We start from the raw sequence: 27,677 nt of genomic DNA, 5'->3' as shown, positions 1-27,677 counted from the left end.
GGAAAAGCAGGTAGGATGAAAGAAGACAAGATCCCTTGAAAGGAAGGATCCCTTCAGAAGATTACTTTGAGGTTTCCTTCAAAGGGATCCTAGTCGTGCCTGAACCCTTTCACTGCCTTGTCCTGCTCAACACACACTGCACCAGAATATAGAAGAGCGTTTAACATCGACTGATTCACAACAAAGAGAAAAAGAGCAACAAAGGTAACATTCCGGTCTTAAAACAGAAGCTGTACTAATGATTGACATTTAATAAGTATCAGGTGTAGAAGGTGGGATGCGTCGTGAAAGCTAACAGAGACAATGTGCATTTCGTCTTCTTCCCTCCACCTCCTCGGCATTTCTAAAACTTTCCTTTATAAATGTACATTACAGAACATCCAGGAGACTAAGAAACAATCAGCATGGCTAATGAAAACATCTCTGCCAGTGTCCTGAGGCACTGGGTGAATCCTCCGCTGTCCTTGGTATTTCACAACAGGTCATATTTTTAAGCTTTTGACCTGGATCAAAGGCAGGATACATACTAGAGACAGAGTGGAATGTCAGCCCAGACATGGGTCCTCAAGATTGAGGCCTTTGGCAAAGGAAGTGGACAATCCCTACAAAGTCCCTGAACAGAAGCAATCTAAAACCACCGCAAGGGCATCTCTTAAGGAAGGCTGCTAAGCATCACGCTCAGACCCCTGTGAGGGATCTTACTTTAAACACGCAACGGAGGGGCGATTCAAGGGGCCGGAGGGAGGAAGACATAATTCATTTTGCATCTGTTGTTCCACCAGGCATGTTCTTTTATACCACAAAAAGTTATTTGAATAATGCACCATCTACAAGAAAGCATTTTAAATATTTCCATTACCCACATATCAGACTCACACCTGCATCAATCTGGACAAATACCCAGAGCTGGCTTACCGTGGTGGCAACCAGTGCAACAAGCTTTCTTGGTGCCTCCCAGTGACTTTCTTCACGGACTTCCTCACTATCACCCTGCAATGGTGCCGCAATCTCTCTTGAGCACCATTCTCACATGTATTTATTTTATAACGCAACTCATCCTAATGTACACTGTCAGAGTGCTTTACATCAAAAACATAATGCACAGAGACAATGATCCATGCAAGTGTGTAAATCCATGTATAGGAAAAGTCACTTAGGACAATGAGTCACAGGTCATCCATACTGGTAGACATTACACGTTAAGAGTGCTTGATCTGATACAGGGACCGTTTCATAAAGTTATAGGGCATATATTGTTAATAAATATAGTCGTTTCTATTTTTTAATGTTCTCACTGAAAATACGGACACAGCAGGTCCATAATGTGTTATTACATACTTGCATATATATTACGATTGTTTAACTCTGTATCTATTTACTAAATGTCATACTGCAATGCATGTATATTCTCAAACTGCTCTGTCATCAAAATATGTTAAATTTAAAATCAATAAACATCATATAAATAAAAAGGGTGCTTGGTCTGAGAAACAAAGAGTCAGATTGACTACGTCTTTACGAAGTGTAGTAACCAAAGCTGCTGCGCTGTGTTGCGTGTTAAAAGGAGCGAGCATAACAGTACCATATCTACTACGATATGGTGCAGTTGCTCTCCTCTAGTGCTGGCGCACCTTAAGCTGCTTTGCACAAACGTACACAAACTTACACCATAGTGAACTACAGTGCAAGAGTGTTTGTGTGTTATCAAGCTTTGGTTTTATACTGGAAGGGTACCTTTCCAGCACACAATTCTATACTTAGACAAAGTTTAACACCTTACCACTTTGTACGTGTGCTGTATGGTGCAGGACACATGCAAAATTGGAAATGTTTGTAGAAAATACATATTAGTTTCAACTTTTTTGAGGAGGCACATTTTTTTTATGTCAATCCCTTCTTACCAAAGTTAGCAGATAGCGATAAGTGTCAAAATCCATAGACGATTGTATGGGAACGTCCATGTACCATCTATGGTATGCCTCCTTGATGTCAAGTAGTGCATAGCAATAGTTTGTGTTATTTTAAGGCTTCTGTCCAACACAACTCAGGATTTACAATTGAAAGTAAGTGCCACAGCAACACTTTGTATCACTTTTGTGATGCCAACCAGGCGTAAACTGTTAGTAAATCTGCCCCATAAACGTAACACAATAATTGTGGCATCATTCTAATAAAGAACAATTGTCACCCAAAGGAACCCTTTTTAGCAAACTTAGAATAACGAAAGATGGAGGGAAAAAACAATAAGGTTCACATATGGCTTTTAATTTGCATGCAGCACTTTGATGCCAGTGCATAGCTCAACGTGCTGTATTAGAAAGACTGTTGCTTATGAACTCCAAGTAATTAAATGATCTGTGACAAAAGGAATAACACACTGAACTATCAACATAAAATACAAATCTGTGATCTGCATGTAACACGTTGTGCTTTGCAGCAGGATTTCTTACCCTCTATGCTACTATATTGAGCCAAAACTGACTAAACAATCGCAAATCTTTCCCTCAAGTGAATTAGCCACCAGAGTTATCATGCTTTTATAATATCCCCTGAAAAATGCCACGCACACAAAAATCACTGCAGGTTGCTCTTATGCAAGTTCAGCCTGCCACTCAGAGGGCGCCTTTTAATGCTGGCGCCCGGTGCAATGGCACCTGTCGCAGCACCCTAAACCTAGCCCTGCATTTACCTGTGGTGGTTGAGCTCTCAGCCATCACACTTTTCTTTTCCTAGGGGGTATTTCACTGAATATAAGCTCAATATTTTAAAATTGCTACAGCAAAGGGAACTCTGCATAATTGGAGGGATATCATTCCTGGGCATCTACATAAGACTATCAGTGGCACCTCTCTACCCACTGCAACACCTTCTCTTTGATTTTGAAATACAATAAACCCCACCCACATACAGTCTGTTTCAGACAATAAAGAAACTCTGGAAAATGTTTAAAACTCAATTGTTCTAATTATATGATAATGAGTCCAGAGCTCTGATAGCCTTTGTAAAGAGATCCGTGCAGTGGGACTCGCCGGCGCACTTTATAGCGCTTGGAGTATACAGGTGGGTGTTGTTGACAGGGAGCGCCTCCTGGGGCACTGCGGCTGCTGGACAATGTTGTCCAACATGAAAAAAGGAGTGCGAAGTCACCCACGTAGCAGGACTCACTAGCGCCTCCTGGGGTTCTGTGGCTGCTGGACAACATAGTCCCCCACAAAAAGAACTGCAAAGCTCCGCATTTTAAAAATTGCTACAGCCAAGGGAGCTCTGCATAATTGGAGGGAAATCATTCCTGAGCATCTACATAAGACTATCAGTGGCATCTCCCTGCCCACTGCAACACTTTCTCTTTGGTTTTAAAATACAATAAACCCCACCCACATACAGTCTGTTTCAGGCCTTGAAGAAACTCTGGAAAAGGTTTAAAACGCTATTGTTCCAATTATATGATAATCAGTCCAGAGCTCTGATGGCCTATGTTTGTTAGCAGGTTAGTTTGGCACCATACAACTGTACGAAGGAGAATGCTGTTGTGACGACTGTCTCAGGACTGTGGACTGACAGAAAATGAATTGAAAATACTTTATGCCAAATACACAAACCTAGTTTCAGCATATTCATGCATCCTAACTTTACTTTCTGCAGGCACGTTCTTGAACTGTCAGATTGTCTACATGAGCACCTCATCTAAGCATGGGCGCATCCAGCGTCAACATAGGATGAGAAGGATCTGTTAAAACAACTGTTTACATGTTTTTTTTCCAGAAACCTCTAAGGAGAGCAAAGAAAAGCCAGTCTGTCTTCCTGTTTTCCCCAACTTCTAGTACCACTATTATTCAAAACATTCCTGTAGAGATCTCATGCAGAACACCATACTTAACAATGACAATGCAAGGCAGTGATGAACCCATTAGGCACTATGAGAAATATTCCAGGAGGGAAAGGCATTTCTTATATGAAGATATCCGTCAGCACTCAGGTACTATGTTATGTAATAAGTATTTAGTATAGCGCAAATGACTCGCTCCTGAAGGAGTATCTCGGCGCTCCACAGAACCAAGACAGGACGACTGATCAGAAAAGCCAAGTATTCAGAAGTTTTTTAAACCTGTTAAAGTAGGAACAAGCACGAATGTGGTAAGGGAGTTTGTTCCAAAATTGGGAGACACAGTAGGAGAATGACTGACCGTCATATCTCGAAGTACGGATACGATAGGAACTTAAAGCTTTATCCTTGGATTTGAGATTTCTGCTAGGGCAGTACTAAGTAAGCTACTCTCGCAGGTATGCCAGGCTCTTGCCTGCCAAAGATTTGTAAACAAAGTAGAGAAGCTTGAACAAAGAACGCTTTTGACTAGCAGCCAGTGAAGAGCTTTTAAGGTGGGGGCAAAGGGGAGCTTACAGGTCAGGCATGCCACAGTGTTTTGGACTACCTGTGGCTTGGAAAGAAGAGTTTGGTTAGCTGCCGCCACAAGGCTTTGCCATAGTCAAGATGACTCATAATGAGGGCTTGAATCCAAGTTCTCCTAGACCTCAACGGGAGCCACTGAAACACTTTTGTGAGCAGGCGCATCGTGCTAAAGCAAGTGCCACAGCCGGACATTACCCGTTCTTTCATGGGAAGATTCTCATCGACCAGAAAACCAAGGTTTTTATCTACCCTCCTAGGGAGAGGAGCTGGCTTACCGTTGGTGGTGTCCCTACTCAAAAGGCCAGTCTTCGGACCAGAAGGCATGTGCCTTGCTAAACCGCAAAATCTCTGTCTTGTCTCCATTCAGTTGGAGCCAGTGGAGTCATCCAAGTGGCTAGCTTCCTCATGCAGTCAAGAAATCCGATTCTAGCGTTCTCCGGATCTTGCACAAATGAGATAAATAATTGGGTATCATCTACATAAGATATTAAGTCAAATCCGCAAGATTTAACAATCTGAGCGAGGGAGGGCCAAAGAGGGTGGGGCTCAGAGAGAAGCCTTGAGGGACATGGTTTGATATTTAAAAGGGTCAAGTGAAATCACCTGGGTACTATATTCTTATAAATTCTTTGAACCAGTCCAAGGCCATTCCAGAACCATCTATCTTATAAAGTCTTCACACCGGGATGGGGTGAGAGACCGTATCGAATGCCGCTGAAAAATCGAGTAAAACCAACATAGCCAGAGAGCCAGCATCCAATAAAAATCTGACTGAATCAACTACTATTACCAAGGCGGTCTGCATACTTTGAAAAGTTCTAAACCCAGATTGAGTGAGGTCCAGTAAGTAGTGGGCCTCCAGATAAGACGAAAGAAGTCCCTCTAAACCCTTACCGGTAGTTGGCAAGTTTGTTGGGATCAGCATTGGCCTTTTTTAAAATAGGGGTAGCGTACGCAGCTTCCCAGTTCAACAGCAGTTTTGCTGCGCTCAATGAGAAGTTAAATAAAGACGTGATGGAAGGCATTAATAAGACTGACAAAGTAGCTACTAGGTGAGTAGGGCAGGGGTTCGATGGGGAGCCAGATAGGACTCTGTCTAGCATCTCATGCACTTGCTCTTGGGACATGGCCGCAACTTTCTCTAGAAGTGCAAGGGAATTTCAATGTGAAGAATTATAGTTGGGCGAGTCAGCCGGTTCCACTAATGAGAAGGGACAATTCAGATATATTTTAATGATTTTCTCCTCAAAGTGGTTAGCAAGTGAGTCACTATCAAGCAGTGTATCAAATTAGTTAAGCTTCTGTCCAATTCTCTCTGCAATGGGGTGATGACTGACCTCCTGTGGTTTATCCGAAGCCCCAAATAATGTAGGATGTTGGAGTTCATTACAACATCATAAATACCCATCTGTAATGAACTTGTTTTCAGGAGAGAATGGTCCATTTTTCAGAGGTGAGCAATACCCACTGCCACGCACCTGGAAACGGCATGTAGCATAATCTCTCTTCCAGCATCCTGAATGGATCTGGTGCAGGACCAACGTTTTGAACTTCTCCTTTTGGGACACTAATTCCCAATAAAACTCTACTTTTTATTTTTATTTATACCCTTACATACCCTAGAATAAGAAGAATCACCTTTGGGTTTACCAGAAGGTATTTTTAACAGTCTGCGTCCTTCCTGTAAACCAGCTCCTATACAGTAAAACAGTTTATATTAGAACTCCCAACTTTGGTTGACTCCGTTCTGGTGGCATCATCCTACCAGGGTTTGCCGATGATGAAGCATGCCACTATTAGTGGGTGTGGCATCTACTCCAATTCTCTTCAGATACCTTAAGTAGACTTTAACAGTGGTTACGAGCCTAGTTGCCATCTTGAGTTTGTTTGAATCAATTTTTATAGCAAGGTTTTTCACCTTACTAAAGTTTGGGTAGGCGGGGCTAGAGTGGTCGGCCAAAAAGGGGAATTCTAAAATTCTGAACACTTGACTGAATACAAAATGTAAGTATTACTGCTTGTTGGGACGGAAAAGTCATCTGCATGGAAATGGACAGGACACGTGCCCACGTGCCCAACTGTACTCATTTCCAGATCCCTAAAGCTGATTTTTGATGTCATAAACCAATACGAATCATACATGTGCACCGTGACAAAGGCCTGTTGTATGGATCATGGTCTTCTTGGACCAGGAGGGGTGCTCAAAGCGCTACTCTCATAGTGGTGGAAGGCTACCGCCTTCACCAGGAGTTAAGCAGCACAATCGTGGGGGTGGCAGTACACTGTGCAGTGATCAGTAGGAGTGAACAGGTCCTATTTGACCTGGGTCATCGGAGTGAGGCCTACAGGCTCACTCAGTTTTTAAAGTTCCGCTGCTGTTAGTTCAACTCACTCTTGGCCTACATCAGTTAAATGTGAAGTGCTATGCAGTGAAGGGATGGTGACGCGTCACTGGGTGTATGGGTGCCTGAAAAGGGTACAAAACAAGGATAGAGCAGTGCTGTGAAGCGCATGCCTGCTGAATCCATGTACTGCGAGGAGTACAGTACATGAAGGGTGTAGTGCTGTGCAGCATGTGCATGATGAGTTTGTGTGTGTGCCGACTACAAGTGTACCCCCTAAGTGGCTACACAAAGGCTGTACTGAGCAGAATGCGCAGAGTGAAGGGTGTGTCTGTGGTGGCAAAATACATGGAGGTAACATTGCTGGACAGTGTGTGTGCTGTGTACATACACTGAGTGCAAGTGTGCCTATAATGATACATTACATGGAGGACCCTGGGTTCCATTTTGGGAGGCCTGGGCTGCCTGATAAAGACACACTGAGGTAGAGGAAGCCCCCAGACAAATTTGTGTATTGCTGCATTCCTGTGTGCTGGGTGGGACACACTGGAGGAGGGAGAGCAAAGCTCCCCTGTACACTTCAAAGGATGCTCTTTGATTTAGTGAGAGATCACAAGGAAAGAGCATCTCAGGAAGGAGATGGGGCTGAAAATGGAATCATGAAGGCTGGTGCTGGGAGCCCAAGATTAACCTTTTGATGCACATATCCCTGTGGCTGACATCAAGGTGCGAACTCTAGTCACTCCCATGGCCTGTTTTGTTGGACTATCACCTTTGGAGTATCTCCTATTGTTACAGACTACTTTTCAAGATGAAGAAGGAGAGGAGAAGTATGTACTTAAAAGAAGAAGAACCCCAATATAAAACTTCAAAGACCCCGATCCTAAATTATATTTGGTGTCTGGAAATGGCCTGTAAGTCAGAGAGGTTGAGACACCAAAAACTCATCTGCCACACAGCCGGACTAACTGTGTGAGCAGGTGGATGCTCAGCAAGACTTCTACTGGTGATCAGTACTGGGAGTCAAGGCCTTCCAGTCTCCCTGCTGAGTGAGGAGACAGCACCCAGGGAAACCAAGACTACCAGCTCTGGAGCCTGCAGCACCAGCGACTGCCTGCTTGGCAAGATCAGTGAGCCCTGTAAGGAAGAGGAGAGCATTAGTGAAGTCCAGTGGGGAGCCCCTTTCAAGTGAACTCCCAGTGCGAGGTGTAAGGAGGCTGTTGCTCCACCAACTGGGTAGTCAGCTACCCTCTGTATGCCTGGAAAGGGCTGCCGTGAAGGTAGGCATGTAAAGAGTGCAGCTTAGGCTTATCTGGCACCGTTGCAGTGACCCTGTGTGCCCGGATGGGCCACTATAGTAAGTGATGCTGTGCGGAAAACGTCGAAGCATTGTGGGGAAGTGGAGCAACAACCCTGTATGCAAGGATGGACTGCCGGGAGCAATTGTGTAGTGTGGATCGGTGCAGGAGTCTGCGAACTGTAAGTAGCTGTGACTAGTAGGTCACCAGAAGCAACAAGGACTGCATTCGACCGGACACTGTGGACTGAGAGAGCATGATGTGAAAGTACCACTGCCTCAATGGAGTCAAAATAATAAGCATTGGAATCACCCCCAACCCCCTCTCTCAGAAAGCGTGGACACTTATACTGCAGGAGTAACACAGAAAAACCTCCTCTGATCGCTTCTGAAGCACAACCGCGTAGGCTGGAAAGACAGTCTGCACCTGCTGAGTACTGCCACAAAGTTTGCATGTAGCCGACTCACCTGAGCAGGCCTGGAGCTGTTGACAGTGCCTGTGGACAGAGATCTGTGGAGCTAAGACACTTTTGACTATAATTAAAGAGTCTGAGTGGACCCTTGGCTTAAAGGCTTGCTAGTGAGCATTCCACGGACGTGGCCACCAGTGAATGGAGAATAACCCTATTCACATAGTGAGGAGCGGACGGGACAGGGACTTGCCAGTTAAACACTAGATCCCTGACCTTGAGGGGTAAATGTGTTGCTGTCTGTGAGTGCCATAACCTTCTTTTGCATGAATAGAGTTACAAATAAAAGACTTATTTTTGTACAAAAGTAATTATTTGGCTGGGCAATTATTTACTGCTGCTGCACGCTCTGAGTTATGAGCCTTGTTCACTAATCTGCATCCACACCTCCCCCGAGGAAGCCTTAGACTGCTCGTTCACATCTACCACTGAGAGTCAAGTGCAGAAGGGGTACTTGGCCCAGTTGCTCAGGATCCATAGTAGGCCTGGCCACTGGACATCAGGTGTAAACGGTTTCAACCCCCATGGTTGGGCCCAGTAGCCCCTCTGTTTCCCGTGCCTTCTGAAAGGGGTTCTGACATTGTCTTTAAGCTTTAGATGGTTGGTATTCATCCACAAATAGACACTGGTAAAACATTACTTGAGTTGATAGGTTACGGTCTGTGGATCTCCTTCAAGTTTCACAATAAATTGGTTGTCATCAGCATAAAAAACAGATTAGACCAAAAGGATTGAAAGATGGGCCAAGGGGACTCATGCACAAATATTGCACTGTACTATGAACAGGAAATAGTGGATTGTAAATTAAAAAGGATCTATTATATAAGAAAGAAATCTGAAAGCCATAATAATACCAGGTCTTTAATTCTCAGGTCGCCAAGTCTTTGAGAGAAGAATAGATTGGCTTACGGTGTTAAATGCTGCTGTCAGATATTTGGCAAACTGTACATCTTCAACCGGTCCTTCCGCAGGAAGATGTCCAAAAATCAAGGGTCTAGAACTGGTCATTCATCCTTTTTGGGAGTAGTACTTCTTGCTCTTCTCAGCCTCCTGAACCCTATCTATGGACCACTGGGCAAGTGCCAACCAAACTTCCTGCATAAGGATGGAGGCATGATCCGCAGAAATCTGAGGCAAAACAGGTGGGATCTTAGGGAAAGTGGTTGTGAAGGGCATACATTGTTAAACGATCTGCAGACCCCTCACTGGTCTGAAATTACAGCACGCTAGTCAGAAATGAAAACCAAATACTGCCTCCATCAGTTAATGTATGACCATGAGCAGAATCAAAGCAGTGTGGCTACAGCTGTGGCATGGGAGGAGGAAGAACCCTTTGTCAATATCACAGTGCTGCACAATCTTCAATCCCAGTTCCCGTCCCCTACAGGGCAGGTCCCCCGTATTGTAAAGAACGACAGGCTGGGGGCCTACCTTGTGGGAAAGTCCATGGGGTTACTAGGTCTGCACGTTGGTGGCTGCCTTGTAGCCTGTCGCGTCCTCTATTTAATGCCCCTTGCTTTTACCACCACTAACCGCTGCCTTACTTCCCTTCAAAGCCCAGCATCGTCAAACTTGACTACATTCCCAAGTGCCCTGTTGCGGCGGCCATCTTGGGTATAGATTCAGTATAAAGAGCAGCCAGGCCAGGAGTACACACTCACTATTCAGCCTCTCTATTGCACTGTACTATGAACGGGAAATAGTGGATTGGAAATTAAAAAGGATCTATTATATAAGAAAGAAATCTGAAAGCCATAATAAGACCAGGTCTTTAATTCTCAGGTCGCCAAATCTTTGAGAGAAGAATAGATTGGCTTACGGTGTTAAATGCTGCTGTCAGATATTTGGCAAACTGTACATCTTGAACCGGTCCTTCCGCAGGAAGATGTCCAAAAATCAAGGGTCTAGAACTGGTCATTCATCCTTTTTGGGAGTAGTACTTCTTGCTCTTCTCAGCCTCCTGAACCCTATCTATGGACCACTGGGCAAGTGCCAACCAAACTTCCTGCATAAGGATGGAGGCATGATCCTGGGTATAGATCTTGGGTATAGATTCAGTATAAAGAGCAGCCAGGCCAGGAGTACACACTCACTATTCAGCCTCTCTGCTGAAGATAGGACCTCTCAAGTTGTTGACGCCGGCAGAGAGAAGTAACAGCACAAGAAGACAGAGTGAATGTGAGTAGGTATGTCTGGATGCGAGGAGTCTTGTGCAGACCAGTCTGGTCTTCCTGGTAACAAATGTACCTTATTAGCAATATTCAGTTCACTGCCCTCTTCGGGGGGGTTTAGCTTAGATATCCTCGGCGAGTTTCGTCCTGCTTGAACATAACACGTTTCTTCACTGAGATGGAATTATTTACACAAAGTCACCCTGTTTCACTTAGGGACTTGTTAAAAGGCAGTAAAGGATCTGATGTAGAGGGCTCTATGTGCAGGATTTCTGCCAGTAGGCTTGTCCTAGCCCAGGCGTCTCGGACTCATGAATTACCAGTAGCTCTCCGGGTTCCTGTAAGTAGCTCTCCTGGGTTCAGCTCAGCCTATAACAATAGAAGTATTTGCTTGGTTGAATTATTAGATGTATACCAAAAGTTAAAAAAAGAATGTATTCAAGTCATAAATGTGTGTATTTTCATAACTCATTAGCTGATGTTTGAGAAAAATGGTTGGATTTGTAAAATGTATTTAACGCTGTTATTTGAGTAGGAGAAATGTATTACTCATATTATTACCTTGGTGCCAGGGTGATTGCAGTTATGGCTTTTATGCATTACCCATATAGAAGCATTCCAAATTGATAATAATTTTTTACTTTACTGATGGCGACCTTGCTTAATGCACTGATATCATCACTGCTAAAAATCTCAGAAGGGGTGGTCCACCATTACATTGCACCTATCAGAGCTCCGGATTATTTTCTCTGAATAAAAGTAGATCTTATTACAGAACTAACACAACATAACACAAAACTACACAAATTGGTGCTACATGTGATGGCACAGTGGAAGTAACCAGTGAGAAAGGTGTGGAAGTGCACAGCTAAATATGAGGAACAGAAACACGCTGCTTGCTATATTAACTGTTCAGTTTGTAAGAGCCAACCACAATTTTGGTTCACACTCTAAAACTGAACAATAAATATCTAGCCACTGAGTCAAATAGATCTACATTCCAACCCTCAAAGTGGATTACTTATAGGCTCCTCATAGGGAGAACAACCTCACCAAATTTTTTCGGCTCAGTCTACACTACACTGGCTTACTGTTCAAGAGTGATTTGTTTTTAAATCATTCTGCATTGTACGTACATTACAATGACCAAAAATGCACAGTTATGTTTCATCTCACGCTTGAATAGTTGCAGACTAATTTCTATTAAAGTTACTAAGGCCAAATGTAGGACAATCAGTGGCAGGGAATTTTTGGTGGCCGGAGCCTCAAAAAGGAGTCTACTTCCAACTGAAGCTAGTTTAGAACTTGATCTATTATTATTCCGGAAATATTTAAAAATATGGTTGTCTTCCCACCAGAACCTTCACAAGCCAATACAAGAAAAACTAACCTCTTCTAACTCCTTAAACTGTGTTTTCCTCGTATTGAAATGGTTTTGTTGTTTCTCTTCAGGAGCAAGGTTCTTACAAGCACAAAGATAACCCAATGGGTGAATGAAGAGCTTAACAAAACACAAATCTCAAAGGAACAAGGGTTCTGAAACGGACAAGCACGTTTGTAGCATTTTCGTGAAAGTATTGGATTTTGTTTCTGGAGTGGGAACAGATATTTCTAACACTGCTTTGCGTATCAACCAGCTAAAAGAACCAACATCTTTGGAAGGAGGCCTAGAAGGAAAAGGGATATCACATCCAGGAGATGTGACAAGGCCACTGGTGGCTCAGTGGGCTAATGCGTCTCCTGCAGGGGCCTGTGTGCGACCTCATGATCACAGGTTCAAATCCAGGCGGGTCCACTCAGCCTTTCATCCATCCGAGGTCGATAAAATGAGTACCATTGAGTTGGGTAACAAACAACATCTGTTATTCAGCGCCAAGATACCCGTAGTGGTGAACGTGCGCTTTACAAATACACGTTATGTTATGTTAAGCCCAGACAGAGACCAGCATTATATATTAAGAATGAAGGAGGCTGTCTTTCACTGAAATGATTCCCCCATGCATCGACTTCGAAGGTTTCATAAAAGCACTTAAAATGGCTTCAAGGACTGCATCAGTGACAATATTGTAAGCCACATTGACAGCACATGCTATAGTGCCTTGGGCTTCACATTCTTCGTTGGGACCATTGTCGAGACCAGAGCCTAGGGATCCATAGAGTCACATATCACCAGGGAAGAGCCGCCAACGCTGTTGAACCTGCAGGATCAGATCGTTCCATCCTTTTGGGGGACTCTCCCCATCAGGTTAATTACCTGAAGCAGGGAATAGGGAGCACTTAGGGTGTCCTTGAGCACCTTAGCCAGAAATAAAGTGCAATCCTGCTCACTGATTGCTTTCAGGTGCATTGAGAAACCACAGTTGCAGGTCGAAGGGCCTTGGTCAAACCCACGTTGCCACATACAAATATCTTGTGGATCCGATAAAGATATCTTCTTGCAGCAACGTCAACAGTTTTAAACCATAAAATATAGCAGGCGATACAAAATTGTAACAAAAAACATAGCAGGCGACATTTGTCTTAACAGCTATCCAAAAACTGAGGAATTTTGTTGATGAGACAAAAAAAGAATGCCGGACCCACATCGATGAGGTGCAGAAAAACAGGAAAAAAGCATGCCAGTTAGTGACACAAATAGTTTACTTCAGTGCAACACCGTAAGTGTATGCTAAGACAAGAGTTCCACGCTCACTCTGTCACTGGAATCAAGCAACACCTGTCTGAAGAGATCCAACAGGCCAAAACAAGTATTGGGTTGCTTGTGTTCCAGTTCAGTAGGGACCTGGCTTAGCATTTTGGACAGGACTGTCCCCACTGGAGCAGGATCAAGGCTGATTGGCATATAACTGGGTGAAACCTGAGGTGGCATGGTGGACAAAATAATGATGCACTGGGATGCGGCCTGAATTAAAACTAGCTAAAATGAAAGTAAGCATGACATCCTTTATTTGTTTTTGTTTTCGTCACATATAGCATGATGAGATCACACCCAGGACAGAAGGAGGTGCTGCTGGAGCCACATGGTGCCACCAGCCAGTGCTGGAGAGCTATTTTGGAGGAAGGTTTCTAGATGTAGTCTAGTGCCTGGTTTATTCTTAAGGTGAGGACTCAGAGGGAAGAAATATCGATCAGAACTTCTAAAGGTGATGCTCTTTCCTTAGTTGAGAGTCTCCTTGGATTGTGTCTTCCAAATATGAAAACATTTGTCAGCTCAGGACAGTGCTTAGTTCTATGCATCTTGGACTGTGTTTAACATGAAGCTCTGAAGACATATTAAGATGGTTCTCAGGAGAAAGGTATATCATGAAACATGTGTCACCAGCAATAATCTCAGATTTGTTTTGTTCTGCTGATTTGGGAGTATGCATTTAGTTATTTGTACATCACTATTTTGTCATTTTCATCAAAGGATTCAGCGGCTTCTCACCCGTGCAAGGTGCTAGTCAAATGTGGCAGATGCAGTGTCTCCATTTCAAGTTGATGAGATTCATCTGTGTCTCTGTATTTCAACATGCCCTCTGGGGTGACAGACTCCTTCATGAAATGAGGTTCCCGGTGATAAGCCACTTGGATTCGGAAAACAAAACCATCCTAAAATCAAGAATATAATGGACCCATTATAAACACTACAAGACAAAAGAGAACACTAACCACTGAAAAGATATTCCAAGATAGACTCTCCAAGAACTACGTCATACGATCAAACATTCCCTTACATACTAATAAACAATCAACAATTCTACTAAAAATAAATAATTTCAAACTTTCTCAAGTAATAGCAGGTCAAAATTAAGGTTGGCTTAATTAGGTGGGGTTCGGACAAGTTAATCTGAACTCCAACAAAAAATGTATACACACAAAGAAAGAAAAGGAACACAGTTAAACGTGCATTACAATTCAGTAAACAGAACGAAAAAAGCAATGAAATTTGCCAGTTACCATAACACACCCCTCCATGTTTTCCTTTTAACTTGGCCTTCTTTACCATCAAATGCCATCAACAAAGCAGTATACTGAAGATGGCAGGGACATGAATTATCGTGTGTACTGTATACCATGAAAACTAACTTCAATGCTTCTTTAGTTTTGCGTTTGCTGAACCTTAACTAACCTATAACTATGAATGTCTGCTATACACATTACATGTACAGATACTGACACTGACACTTTGGCAGAGCATAGTGCAAGCTGGCCACAGGGCCTGGTCTTTGTCCAAGCTGTTTGCTCAGGTCCCTCAGGCATCCCAGTTTTCTTTCTCTAGAAAGTCCCTCTGCACTTGGTGGTCTGTTAAAACATAGGTCGTCCCTTCAGATTGCACCCAGAGCTTCACTGGATACCAGAGGGAGGCCTGGCAGTCCATTTCCCATAATTTCTTTAAAACACTTTGAAGTCCTGCCCTCTTGATTTGTGCTGTCTTGATCAAGTATGGGAAATTCAAAACTTTGCTCTCCTTATAGGAGAGCCCTTGGATTTTGGAGGCCTTATGAGCCACCTCCTCTCTCTGTTGTGGACTCCCCAGGTTGACCATGACAATCAAAATTTCAGTATTTCTTCCTTTTCAGATTGCTTGTAGGTAGGAGAATTATTCTGTGCACCTTCAACGGACTGCGTAATCAAGTCCAAACCTCTGATCTCAAGAACCATCCCACAGTCTCATTAATGTCCTCCTTACCATCCAGGTGGTCAAAATATATTACTCTTATACGTGCAGCACAAAGAGTTATCCAGCACCTTAACTTACCTCTCCTCTCCAGATGAAGCAGGACAGTGGGAACACAGTTCTCAAAGCGCTCTATAGTTTCCATCTGCCCAGAGCGCTATTTTCCACTGTAGCCTGACTCCGTTCCAAATCCCCTGTTTGCCCCTCGTGTTGATCTACTCTCTCCTTAATATCTTCCAGAGGTCCTTCAGTTGCCATGACCTTGTGGTCAATGCTCTCCCATTGTGGCCTCATGTTTCTCAAACGATCGTGGATCAGTGTCTCGCGCTGGGGTCAGTTTGGCAGCACGGGGGACCTCTAGGTTTCTTTCCACCTGGTCAGAGCTGGGTGTTGCTCCACGGCATGCAGCAAATACATCTTTTCCTCTCGCTCTGGGCCCTTGGTGTTATTCTCTTTGGGCGGCATGCTCATAGAAGTCCCCCTATGCCGTATTCCATTGTTCAGGACTTAGGGGAGGACTCCTCAAAAGAATACCGCCTCAAGCAGCTGTTACTGATTGGGAACTGCTCTGCGCGCCTACTCTGGTGAGGTCTATCACTCCCCACCGACACTCAGTGTGATGCCACAACGAGTGTTAGATCAGGGCTTCTCTGTTCCTCAGCCCATTTCCATGGAGGGTCTAGATATTCCACATGATTGATTTCTCCACTTCACCAAGGATCTCTTGTCAAACATCAGGGTAGGAGCCGCAATCTCCAGCAGGCTTCTCTTGGCACTGCATCAGAAACTGAGAAGTCAGGAGTATTCCTACCTGCGAAGTTCTACGTGTGAAAATGACCATACAGGATTGGGGATAAGCTGCCATGTGCTTGACCTGTCCTACAGCCCAGGCGATCGAATTCAATCGCTCTCATGCCCGAGACCTCCAATCCTGGCCTCAAAAGTGGGAGCTGAGCCAGAGCTTGGCTGAAACATCTGCTCAGAAGTTTCAACTGGCCATTTGTCTTTGCAGCTCAGATCTGCTCCAAACCTTAAATATATCCTGACATGTGTCTGTCAAACTTTGCGCATATTCATACAATGGTGTCAAATTTACCTAGAAAATGAAAATTCCTTGACCCCACTCCCTTTTAGATTTGCTCCTCCTCCTTCACCGTGATGGAGCTGCGTAACATTTATAACACAGAGTAACCTAACCTGAACTTGCTAGTGTCTACCTAATTTCATGCAGGTCCACCAAATGGTGCAAAAGTTATTAGCAAATCATAAATGTTTTGACCTCCCCCCAACTTTAACTTGCCCTCCCCCTGTAATAGATGTGCTCAAAATATGAAATAAAGCAAACCAGTAAATTCAGTGGCAAAGAGAGCAAGGGACACACGTCTTGGCATAGCCTTCGAACTTAGGGTGAACAAAGCAAACACAAGCAGATGATGGAGGAAGCGCTGAAACTTTTCAGACACTCACCCCCAGTCACAGATCTGGGTTGAATACATCACCGTTCTTTAGCTCACCTCGACCCCCCAAGTTCAGACCCAGCCATATGCCAGATCAGTCTTGACCCTGTTACTTATGGGAACAGTCCAGCCCGAACTGCGAAGTCAGTTCTTCCCTGGACAGGAAACAAGCATCCTGGGACCGATTTCAGGATAACACCCCTCATCAGCCAGGCTAGCTTGAATCCAGTGACAAAGTGAGCAAGGGATCCAAGTCTAGACATACCCTGCCAACTTAGGGCGAACAAAACAAACAAGTAGATGATGGACGGAGCGCTGAAACTTTTCAGACACTCACCCTGAAACGCCTGCAGTGGGTGTGACTTGCTGGCTGCTGCCTACATTTCATGCAGGTTCATCAAACCCATTAGCAAATGAACATTATACTGCTTCTACATTTGACCTTGCTCCCCCTTGATGAATTGGCCCAAAACATGACATTATTATTATTATTATTATTATTATTATAGAGGCTTTTATAGCGCGCTCTGTTACTAAGAAAATAGTATCCTGGCGCGGGAGAGATGGAAGGCAAAGCAGAGTGATTTCAGTGTACAGATGGGAGTGAGAGCCCTATGCAGTGATGTTAAAAAGGTGGGTCTTCAGTCCCTTCTTGAACACGGTGATGGATTGGGCTGTTCTCAAATGTAGAGGAAGGGTGTTCCAGGCTCTAGCAGATCTGACAGATGGATTGACCACCAAGCCTGCTGTATTTAAACTTTGGTACAGTCATTTGAAACAGATTAGTTGACCTGAGAGGTCGGTTAGGAACATACAGGGAAAATCTTTTTCTCAGATAGAGTGGGCCGGTTTGATGGACAGCACGGTATGCGAGAACAAGGATTTTAAATAAAATCCTGTGAGCAACTGGAAGCCAGTGAAGGGTGCGCAGAGGTTGACGGACACTTGAGCTTTTTGGTATGTTAAACACAAGCCGCACAGCGGCATTTTGGATAACTTGGAGACGATGAATCAAATAGGCCGGTAAACCACAGAAGAGGCCATTCGCGTAATCCAATCTGGATAATATGAGGGCGCGAATGACAGTCTCCTTGGCCCCTCTCGGGAGCAAAGGGAAGAACCTGCGTAATGTTCTAAGTGTGGAGAAACAAATCCCAGTAAGTTTTTTTAAATGGTCCTCAAATCTGAGGTCATTGTTAAACCAGACTCCTAGGTTTTTTGCAGGGCCGCCGATGGATTTGGGGCATGGCAGATCGTCGGGCCAAAGAGAGTCGCTGAAATTGTCTGGGAAGGAGCCATACAGCAGGATTTCTGATTTACTTTCGTTGCATTTTAGTTGGGCGAGGGCTAGCCAACGAAAGACAGATGATAGGCAGGACTGGGCTCCCGACGTATCCAAATTATTTTTTGGCCATGTGAACAGAAGTTGTGTGTCGTCAGCGTAGGCCATAGTTTTGGCTCCCAGCTGTTCGGCAAGATATATGAGAGGGGTCAGATATATATTAAAAAGCAGGGGGCTGAGGGTAGAGCCCTGAGGTACACCAGTAGTAAGTTTTTTGGGAGAGGAAGCAAAGGGCGGCATCCAAACTTGTTGAGATCTATTATCTAGAAAAGATGCCAGCCAGTTAAGGGCGGAGCCTGTTATGCCAATGGCCGCTAGTCTTGTGAGCAGAAGGGAGTGAGGGACCGTATCGAAGGCGGCAGAGAGGTCCAATAAAATCCGAGCCGCTCTGCCACCTCCGTCCAGACACTCCCGGATAGCCTCGGATATTTCAACTAACGCAGTCTCCGTACTGAAGGACACTCTGAAGCCTGATTGCGCTGGGTGGAGTGCCTGGGAAGTTTCTACAAATTTGTCCAGCTGCGTAAAAGCCACTTTTTCGCATATTTTTGCAAGAGCCGGCAGCAGTGATATGGGTCGGAAGTTAGCGGGGACAGCGGGATCCAAGCCATTTTTTTTTTTTTTTTAAGAGTGGGAGCAGTTTAGCTTGCTTCCAACAGGCCGGAACGGTAGCAGTAAGAAAAGAGCGGTTAATGATGTGTGTCACCTCATAGCCAACAGTGTCTGCAAGACCCGCAAACACTCTGGCAGGACAGGGGTCCGAAGGGGATCCTGATTGTAAGGTAGCAAGGATTTTAACAATATCTGTTTTTTCTACTGGGGAGAAATTGGCAAACTGTTCCGTATGGACAGGCGGGATGGGGGTAGCCAATGAAGAGGGAAAGCTGTTGCATACAGTAAGTAAATCATCTTGAATTTTGGTGATCTTGTCAACAAAGAACACAGATAGTTCTTCGCACCATTTCTCCGAGGAGGTCAGTAGAGGTTGAGCAACACATGGTGAGACAAAGCTTTTTACAATAGCAAAGATTTCCCTGCTATTGTTGTTAGCCTTTGTTATACCCCCTTCATAGTATTGGCTTTTGGCAGATCTAATCGCTGCATAATACTTCTTTTGTGCCAGCCTCAATTCCTTCTTAGCCTCGGGGAGATAGGCTTGTCTCCAGGTCCGTTCAAGTTTTTTACAACCTGATTTAAGGTCACGGAGAGTATTATTATTATTATTATTATTATTATTATTATTATTATTATTATTATTATTATTATTATTATTATTATTATTATTATTATTATTATTATTATTATTATTATTATTATTATTATTATTATTATTATTATTAAAAACATTTGTAACGCGCTCTATCACCATTGGTTTCTTGGCGCTGAATAGACAAATGAGGTGGACCGAAAGCAGGAGGTTAGTCAAAGGCGGCTTGAAAGAGCAAAGTTTTTAGAAGTCTGCGGAAGCAATCAAGCTTTGAACAGAGACGAAGGGGAAGGGGAAGGGAGTTCCAAGTGGAGGGGGCCAGGACGGAAAAACTAAGACCACCGTGTTTTTTCCTTTTGAATCTGGGCACCACGAGGAGGTTTGATGAGGCTGAGCGAAGGGCTCTCGTAGGGATGTGACGGGTCAGAGCCGAAGAGATGAAAACAGGCGCTGCATCGGATAGGGCTTTAAAGGTGGTACATGCCAGTTTAAAGGTGCAGCGTTTGGATACCGGAAGCCAGTGTAAGCTACGAAGGAGGGGAGTGACATGCTGGTGCTTAGGCTGGTGGAAGATCAGGCGGGCTGCCTGATTCTGCACCAGCTGCAGCCGTTGAAGGTGGCAAGCTGGAATCCCAGCATAAAGAATATTGGCGTAATCAAGCCTGGAAGTGATAAGCGCAATGACCACTTGGGTCAGGGCTTCTTTACTGAAATACCTGCTGATCTTACGGATCCGCCTGAGGTGGAAGAAACAGGCAGAAGTGACCGCGTTGATCTGGGGTCGCATCGACAGGTCCTCAGAAATGATCACCCCCAGGCTTTTGACGGAGCTCACGGGAGAGGGTGCTAGCCCCAAGGAAGTTGGCCAGAACGTGGAGTTCCAGGGATGATTGGGGCCTCCTACCAGGACGAGCTCCGTTTTTGTGGGGTTCAGCTTTAAGTGGCTGCGGTGCATCCACTCCGCGATGGTCATCATTGTGGTCTGAAAGTTAGTGCGGGAGGAAGGGAGGGAGTCAATGGGAAAAATTAACTGAAGGTCATCAGCATAATTAAATATTGTGACCGGGGAGTGACGGAGGGAAGCTAATAAGGGTTGGAGGTACAAATTAAAAAGGAGAGGAGAAAGTGCTGAGCCCTGAGGGACTCCGCAAGGAAGGGAAGTGTAAGAAGCGGAGAAAGAGGATAAGTGGACAGACTGAGATCGTTGATGGAGAAAAGATCTGAGCCAGTCAAGGGCAACACCCTGAATGCCGGCATTGTGGACACGGTCGATCAAAAGAGTGTGATCGACCGTGTCAAAAGCTGCCGAAAGGTCTAATAGGACAAGGGCTTGAGGGGTGTTACTATCCGCACCTTTCCTAAGGGTGTCCATAACAGCAACAATGACCGCCTCGGTGGAATGGAGGGGTCTAAATCCTGCTTGTTGGGGGTCTAAGAAGGAAGATTGCTCTATAAAGGAGCTCAAACAGCGAGTGACAAAGGTCTCCAGGATCTTTCCTAAGTAAGGTAGGAGAGAGATGGGTCTGTAATTGCTGAGTATAGAGGGGTCTGCGGTAGATTTCTTTAGTATTGGTAAAACTGCAGCTTGCTTAAAAGAAGATGGGACCTTCCCGATGGCAAGGGAGTTGTTGAGTAGTGCCAAAGGGGGGCCTGGGCAAGCAAGAAAGGCTTCTTTTAAGACCTGCGGGGGGCAGCAGTCATTAGGGGAGCCCGAACTGACTTTATGAAGAAGATTGGTGAACTCTTCTAAGGATATCGGAGGGAACTCAGTAAGGATATGAGTATTAGTGGGGGAAAGGAAAGAAGAGGTGGGGAATGCCGGAGATGGAATATTATTTTTTATTGTGATTATTTTATCTGTAAAATAAGAATTAAGTGAGTCGCAGAGAGATTGAGTCGGCTGCGGTTGAAGGGTGACTATCTGGCATGGAGAGCTCGTTTACGATTGAGAAGATATCCTTCGTTTTATTGTTGGAGTTCAAAATTTTTTGGGAAAAGTATGCTGTCTTGGCCTCCAAAATTAATCGTTTATAGGCTTTCAGAGCCTCGATGTAGGCTAGTTTAAGCAGAGGGTCGTAATGTCGACGCCAACGGCGTTCAGATTGTCGCAGTGCAAGTTTATCTGCTTTAAGTTGGTCCGTAAACCAACGTTGAGCGTCGTGAGGACGCTTGGTTTTAATTTTCTTTAGAGGGGCAACTTTATCGCTAGCCTGTTGCAGCCATATATCAAGAGTGTCAGCTTGAAGCTCTAATGAGGTCGACGACAGGGGTGCGGTAGAGATCAGTGAATCAATAAAGTCCGGCAAGTTGGCCCTTTTCCAGTTGCGAGCCATGATGTTGGAGGGACGGGGAGGGGGACAGAGGGTGTGCAAATGTAGGTGGAAAGAGATGAAATAGTGATCAGACCAGGAGCAAGGGAAAACCGAAGGAGATGATATGTCAATATTAGAAGTCCAGACTTGGTCAAGCGTATGACCTTTCAGATGAGTGGGGGTGTGAATGTGTTGGGTAAGATTCATGCCTGTAAGCAGGTCTGTGAATTCCACCGACAAATGATTTTCATGGGCATCGGCTGGCCAGTAATTAAAATCGCCAATTACCACGATATTAGCGTGGTTAATTGCTAAGTGAGCGATTGCATCGCTGAAGAGTTGGGGAAAGAGAGGCATAGGGTCGGGGGGTCGATAAGCAAGGACACAAACGAAGGAAGATTTGGGGGAGGAAAATTTTAGTGCCAATAGTTCAGTTTTTTGGATGGAATTTACCGAAATTTCAGAGAAAACATGTTCAGAGCAGATAATAGCCGCCACGCCGCCCCCAGTCCTCCCAGCAAGCCGGTTGCTGTGCATAATGTAGTATCCCGAAGGAATAGCAGCGAGAATATCAGGGGCGGAGTCTTCAGTGATCCAAGTCTCTGTTAAAAGGAGAATATCGATAGAGCTATGGATCAATAATTGAAACACCTCGAGCTGATGGCGAATAAGGGAACGGGTGTTAAGATAAAAGATTGACAAAGAGGTGGAATTTTGTGGAGCAGAAGGGGTCAAATCGTGAAGAGAGGCCAGCGCCGAAAAGGCGAAAGGAATAAGAATGCCACATGACTGGGCTGCCTTGACAGCACGGGTAGGAATAGGTCCTGATGTGTTAAGACTCAAGAGGTCAGAGGAGGAGTAGGAATAAAAATGGGCATTATGACGGGGCCCTGGGCCTGGTCGGCCGCGGACGGGCGCAGACGGGCTTGACTTGTGCGCGACTTCGGCGCGAAGTCGGCGCTCCCGCTGCGCTCGTCCGCTGCGCTGCCTCCATACTGACATTAAATAGGAGGGTGAGGGAGTACTAGAACGCTAACCTGCAAAGGTTCGTGCAGGGCGGAAGTGGTGCCACGAGGCAAGAAGTACCGCTCCTCGAGCTGACCCTCCGCACAAACGGCACAAAAGCCGGGGCGGAACGGGGTCACGAGGGCAAGAAGTGCAGGTAGGTGCAAGCAAATGAAAAAATACAATTCTTAAAATAATTCAGGACGTGCTCGTAAAATCAGCAATAACAATTTTAAAATGTTTAGATGTGTGCTCTTGAGATCAGCACTCACACACAATGTTTTACATGAGGCCACAATAACACACCGCCGCAGCCTGGGTCGCCACGTATGTCTATGAGGCAGGGCGGGGAAAGCGCGGTCTAAATACGCTGCAGGCTCGGCAGCACTAGAACGCTAACCTGCAAAGATTCGTGCAGGGCGGAAGTGGTGCCACGAGGCAAGAAGTACCGCTCCTCGAGCTGACCCTCCGCACAAACGGCACAAAAGCCGGGGCGGAACAGGGTCACGAGGGCAAGAAGTGCAGGTAGGTGCAAGCAAATGAAAAAATACAATTTTTAAAATAATTCAGGACGTGCTCGTAAAATCAGCAATAACAATTTTAAAATGTTTAGATGCGTGCTCTTGAGATCAGCACTCACACACAATGTTTTACATGAGGCCACAATAACACACCGCCGCAGCCTGGGTCGCCGCGTATGTCTATGAGGCAGGGCGGGGAAAGCGCGGTCTAAATACGCTGCAGGCTCGGCAGCACTAGAACGCTAACCTGCAAAGGTTCGTGCAGGGCGGAAGTGGTGCCACGAGGCAAGAAGTACCGCTCCTCGAGCTGACCCTCCGCACAAACGGCACAAAAGCCGGGGCGGAACGGGGTCACGAGGGCAAGAAGTGCAGGTAGGTGCAAGCAAATGAAAAAATACAATTTTTAAAATAATTCAGGACGTGCTCGTAAAATCAGCAATAACAATTTTAAAATGTTTAGATGCGTGCTCTTGAGATCAGCACTCACACACAATGTTTTACATGAGGCCACAATAACACACCGCCGCAGCCTGGGTCGCCGCGTATGTCTATCTAGAGTATGGGAAAACCAAGGTTTAGAAGGGGTAAAGCGCTTTCTGCAGACCCGACCTATTTTTATTGATGCAGCAGTCCCACCCTCAATCCATGAATTGAATGAACTGACGGCCGATTCAATTTCAAAAGGAAGAGTTGGACGGGATGTATCTAGATGGTCAGACAGAATATCTACGTTAATTTTCTGTGTGTGAGCAGCTGGGTGGTTATTCTCGGCAGGGCGGGTTAGGGTCCAGGTAAATCTAATCAGCATATGGTCTGACCAGGTCACTATTTCAGGATGAGTCATGTCAATATCAAAATTAGTACAAACTAAATCAAGGACATGTCCTCCCGAGTGAGTGGGAGCCTTAACCCATTGTTTTAGCTGGGCCATAGCAAGAGTTTCATTTAGACGGACCGTATCGGGCAGATCTAAATTATCCGCATGGATATTAAAATCCCCCAGGAGAAGGTATCTAGAATATCTCAAAACCCGTGGGACTACTATGTCTTCCAGTGCCCCCAGGAATCTACCTACATGACCTGGTGGTCGGTAAACCAGAGTGCCCCCTAAGGTGAAGTGCGCCCCAAATGATAGTGAGAAGTAAAGCATCTCGGCATCAGCTGGGGGGCTCTGAAGGTCAAAAGAGAGTGCCCATTGTTCTCTGAAAATAGTTGCTATTCCGCCTCCTCTGCCTAAAGGACGGTCATTTCGGATAATTTTAAAACCTCGTGGGATGGCAAATTCGACCGCTGGGCCGCATGTCTCATTTAGCCAAGTTTCCGTAACAAAAAGAAGATCGAACTGATTGTCGCTCAGTAGTTCAAAGATATCAGTGTGCTTGACCAATGACCTAGCATTGATCAAGCCTGCACGGATAAGTAATGAATCATCGGAGTACTGAGTAGGACATGGAAAAATTGGCTGGAAGCAAAAATTGCAAGCTTGGCATACCCGTGTGGGACTGTCAGCAGCATCCCATTTGTCACTGCAAGGACAGGAGTTCGCTCTTAGTGCCATAAGGTACTCACTGGAGTAGCGAGTTCTAGTCCTGTGGGGTATATGTGGGGCACCGACAGGGGGGCTGGCGCTGGCCACGTCCGGGGCCCGGAGGGGAACAGACGGGCCCTCCTTTGGCGCTCCTTCGGCGCGCAGACGGCGCGCCCGCTGCGCGTGGCCGCTGCGCGTCTTAAAGTGCATAACTATTTGTAGGCAAAACCCCACCCTCCGCTGGACCGCTAACTCGGGTCCCGCAGGGTCCGGCCCACACTCAAGATGGCGGCCGACCTAGCCCTCCACAACAATCGGCACTTGAAGCCGCGGTGGAACGGGGCTCAGGGGGACCTAATTCATGCAATGCTAGTAGCGGTAAGTTTTAAAATGTACACACAATAATAACACAGTAATTTGTAAAATCAATTAAGAGTGTTAAAAAAGTCAGATTAAATGCATCAGTGGGAAGCAGGTAAGAGCAGAGGAGAGCCCTCGCAATCTGCTCGCCTTCTCAAGCGTTGTAATGAGGTGCTGCCACCGCCTCCAGACAAACGCACAGCCCCACGAGCATCAGATCTATTTGTAGGCAAAACCCCACCCTCCGCTGGACCGCTAACTCGGGTCCCGCAGGGTCCGGCCCACACTCAAGATGGCGGCCGACCTAGCCCTCCACAACAATCGGCACTTGAAGCCGCGGTGGAACGGGGCTCAGGGGGACCTAATTCATGCAATGCTAGTAGCGGTAAGTTTTAAAATGTACACACAATAATAACACAGTAATTTGTAAAATCAATTACGGGTGTTAAAAAAGTCAGATTAAATGCATCAGTGGGGGGGGAGGAGCTTGGGTGGCGTCCGTGATGGCCGCTTGAGCACAGCGCTCTCCGGACCCTCGCCGCTCCCGGCGATTTATCCTGACTAGATCCTGATTTCTTGTAAGAATTCAAGTAGAGGACGTTTGGCTGATTACCCTGGCACTTTTCGGAATTTGCTTTGGATCTCGTACTCCTGAGCTACGGTGGTCTGAACTTTTGGGCTCCGCCCTTGAGGTGCGCCCGGGACGGGGTGCAGATCTGTGGCCGTCCTGGAATTGAACAACAACGGCAGGAGATCTGGCCTTGTGAGACCCCCTTCCTGAGTTTCGGTTTCGATTCTGTCTCGACCTGTGCCACGAGTGTGCGTATCGCGCTTGGCTGAGACTTGGAGACAGTTCGGACACGGGGCTTTCCTCTTGTCTATTTGCTGGTTTGGTGGCCTCCTCCCGAGTTGAGCCCTCCTTTTTGGTGTACTTTTGATCCTGAGTTTTGGGTGTTCGGCCCGTCGACCCTGGTGGCTTGTCCCGTGACGCATCTTCAAAATGGCGGGCAGAGGGGACAGAGAAACGCGCAAGACGAAAACACCTCTGCGCGGAGCGCCGGTTCAGACGAACGTCATGGACCGTTATACTCAATCTAAGGGGTCCCCCGGAGCTGCCCTACCTGGCCACAGTACGGCGTCTGAACGAATTTTGGAAGAGTCGGCGGAGCCTTCCCTACAGGATATCATGGGCGCCATCTCGGGAGTGAGGGAATCCACCGGCCTTCAGTACGAGGCCTTGGCCCACAAACTTGACACCGTGGCCATTGAGGTGAATCTGATTCGTGCTGATCTCGGCAAGACGAATGAGAGAGTGCAGTCATTGGATATTAAATCATCTAGCCTCACGAAAGACGTCTCGGAGCTCCAGACAGAGGTTGGGAATCTTCGTCGGGTGAACGACTTCATGACCCGACGCCTGGAGGATTTTGAAAACAGGGCACGTCGCTGCAATGTTCGCCTGGTTGGTGTACCGGAAAACCCTGAACCCCACTCTGTTGATCTCCTGGTTGAGGGTCTGATTTTAAACCATCTTGCCCCCTCCGGGCTTACCAAATTTTTCACGGTTGAACGCGCACATCGTGTTCCGGGGGGCAAAGTTAAGCCGGGTGCTCCGCCAAGGCCTATTGTGGCTAAACTGTTTCATTATAGGGATCGGGACGCTATCCTGCAGGCCTCACGGGTGAAGGGCCCGGTGGCCTTCGAGAATGCCACAGTGAACTTCTACCCGGACTTCTCCCAACAGGTTCAAAGACAACGGATGGAGTTTCGTGGTGCTAAGAAACGTCTTCGAGATCGGGGTCTACGCTATGCTATGCTTTTCCCCACCAGACTTCGTGTCGAGTATAATGAGCGTACTCTGTTCTTTGATAGACCGGATGCTGTTAATGACTGGCTGGACTCCTTGCCTGACCGTCCTCCTGAGACTGAGTCTGCCGCTCACCCTGGTGGTGCCGAAGGTGGTGTGTAGATCTGATTGTTTGACTCTGATGTCTCGTTTTGAATACGTTCCCAGGAGTGGTGGCCGGCGTACCTCTGCAATGTGATTATTTATTTTTTGTGTGTTGATTCTTGCTCTTACTGTAGTCTGGGGGCGGGTGGAACGGAGACCTTTCCTCCTCCGGGGTCTTTGTGTAGACTAGGGGTTATGGGGCGACAGGCACACTGCAGGTTGGGGTGGCTCTTTAGCTTTTTGCAGGGGTGCAGGGTGGGGGGTGTTTCCTTTCAGCTTGGGGGAGGGGGGATGGGAAGTTCTTATTTTTTTGTGTGTTGTTTTCAAGGCGAATTGCTTCTGTCTTTACTGATGTTTCTGATGTCTAGCTCTTGGATGGGGGGTCCTGGCTCGGGTGGGTGGGATGGGGGGTAGGGGGTTGAAATTTGTTTCCTGGAACGTTAATGGCCTGGGAGATCGCATCAAGCGCAGTGTGGTGTTGAAATATGTAAGACGTTTGTCACCGGACATTGTTTTCCTGCAAGAGACCCATTTGATTGGGAATGTATGTAATGCAATGAATAGATGGGGCTACAGCCTTGTGGCACACTCGGGGTTTACTTCAGGATCCAGGGGTGTGGGTATCCTTGTTCGTAACTCCCTCCCT

The 27,677-nt window shown here is 46.0% G+C and overlaps 1 protein-coding gene across 1 annotated transcript in view; it reads right to left on the bottom strand.

Annotated features, from left to right (window-relative positions):
- The window catches only part of NOL6 (nucleolar protein 6), a 471,490-nt gene that overhangs the window by 211,096 nt on the left and 232,717 nt on the right, over positions 1–27,677 (bottom strand). The window contains exon 19 of the mRNA XM_078674724.1: positions 14,116–14,279. Coding sequence (XP_078530850.1) covers positions 14,116–14,279 — 164 coding nt within the window. The remainder of the gene's footprint in view (positions 1–14,115; positions 14,280–27,677) is intronic.

This window comes from Lissotriton helveticus, chromosome 2_1 (genome assembly GCF_964261635.1).
Source record: "Lissotriton helveticus chromosome 2_1, aLisHel1.1, whole genome shotgun sequence".
NCBI lineage: Eukaryota > Metazoa > Chordata > Amphibia > Caudata > Salamandridae > Lissotriton > Lissotriton helveticus.
Note: the sequence above shows the minus strand (reverse complement) of the source record. Positions and strands in the feature narration are given on the sequence as shown.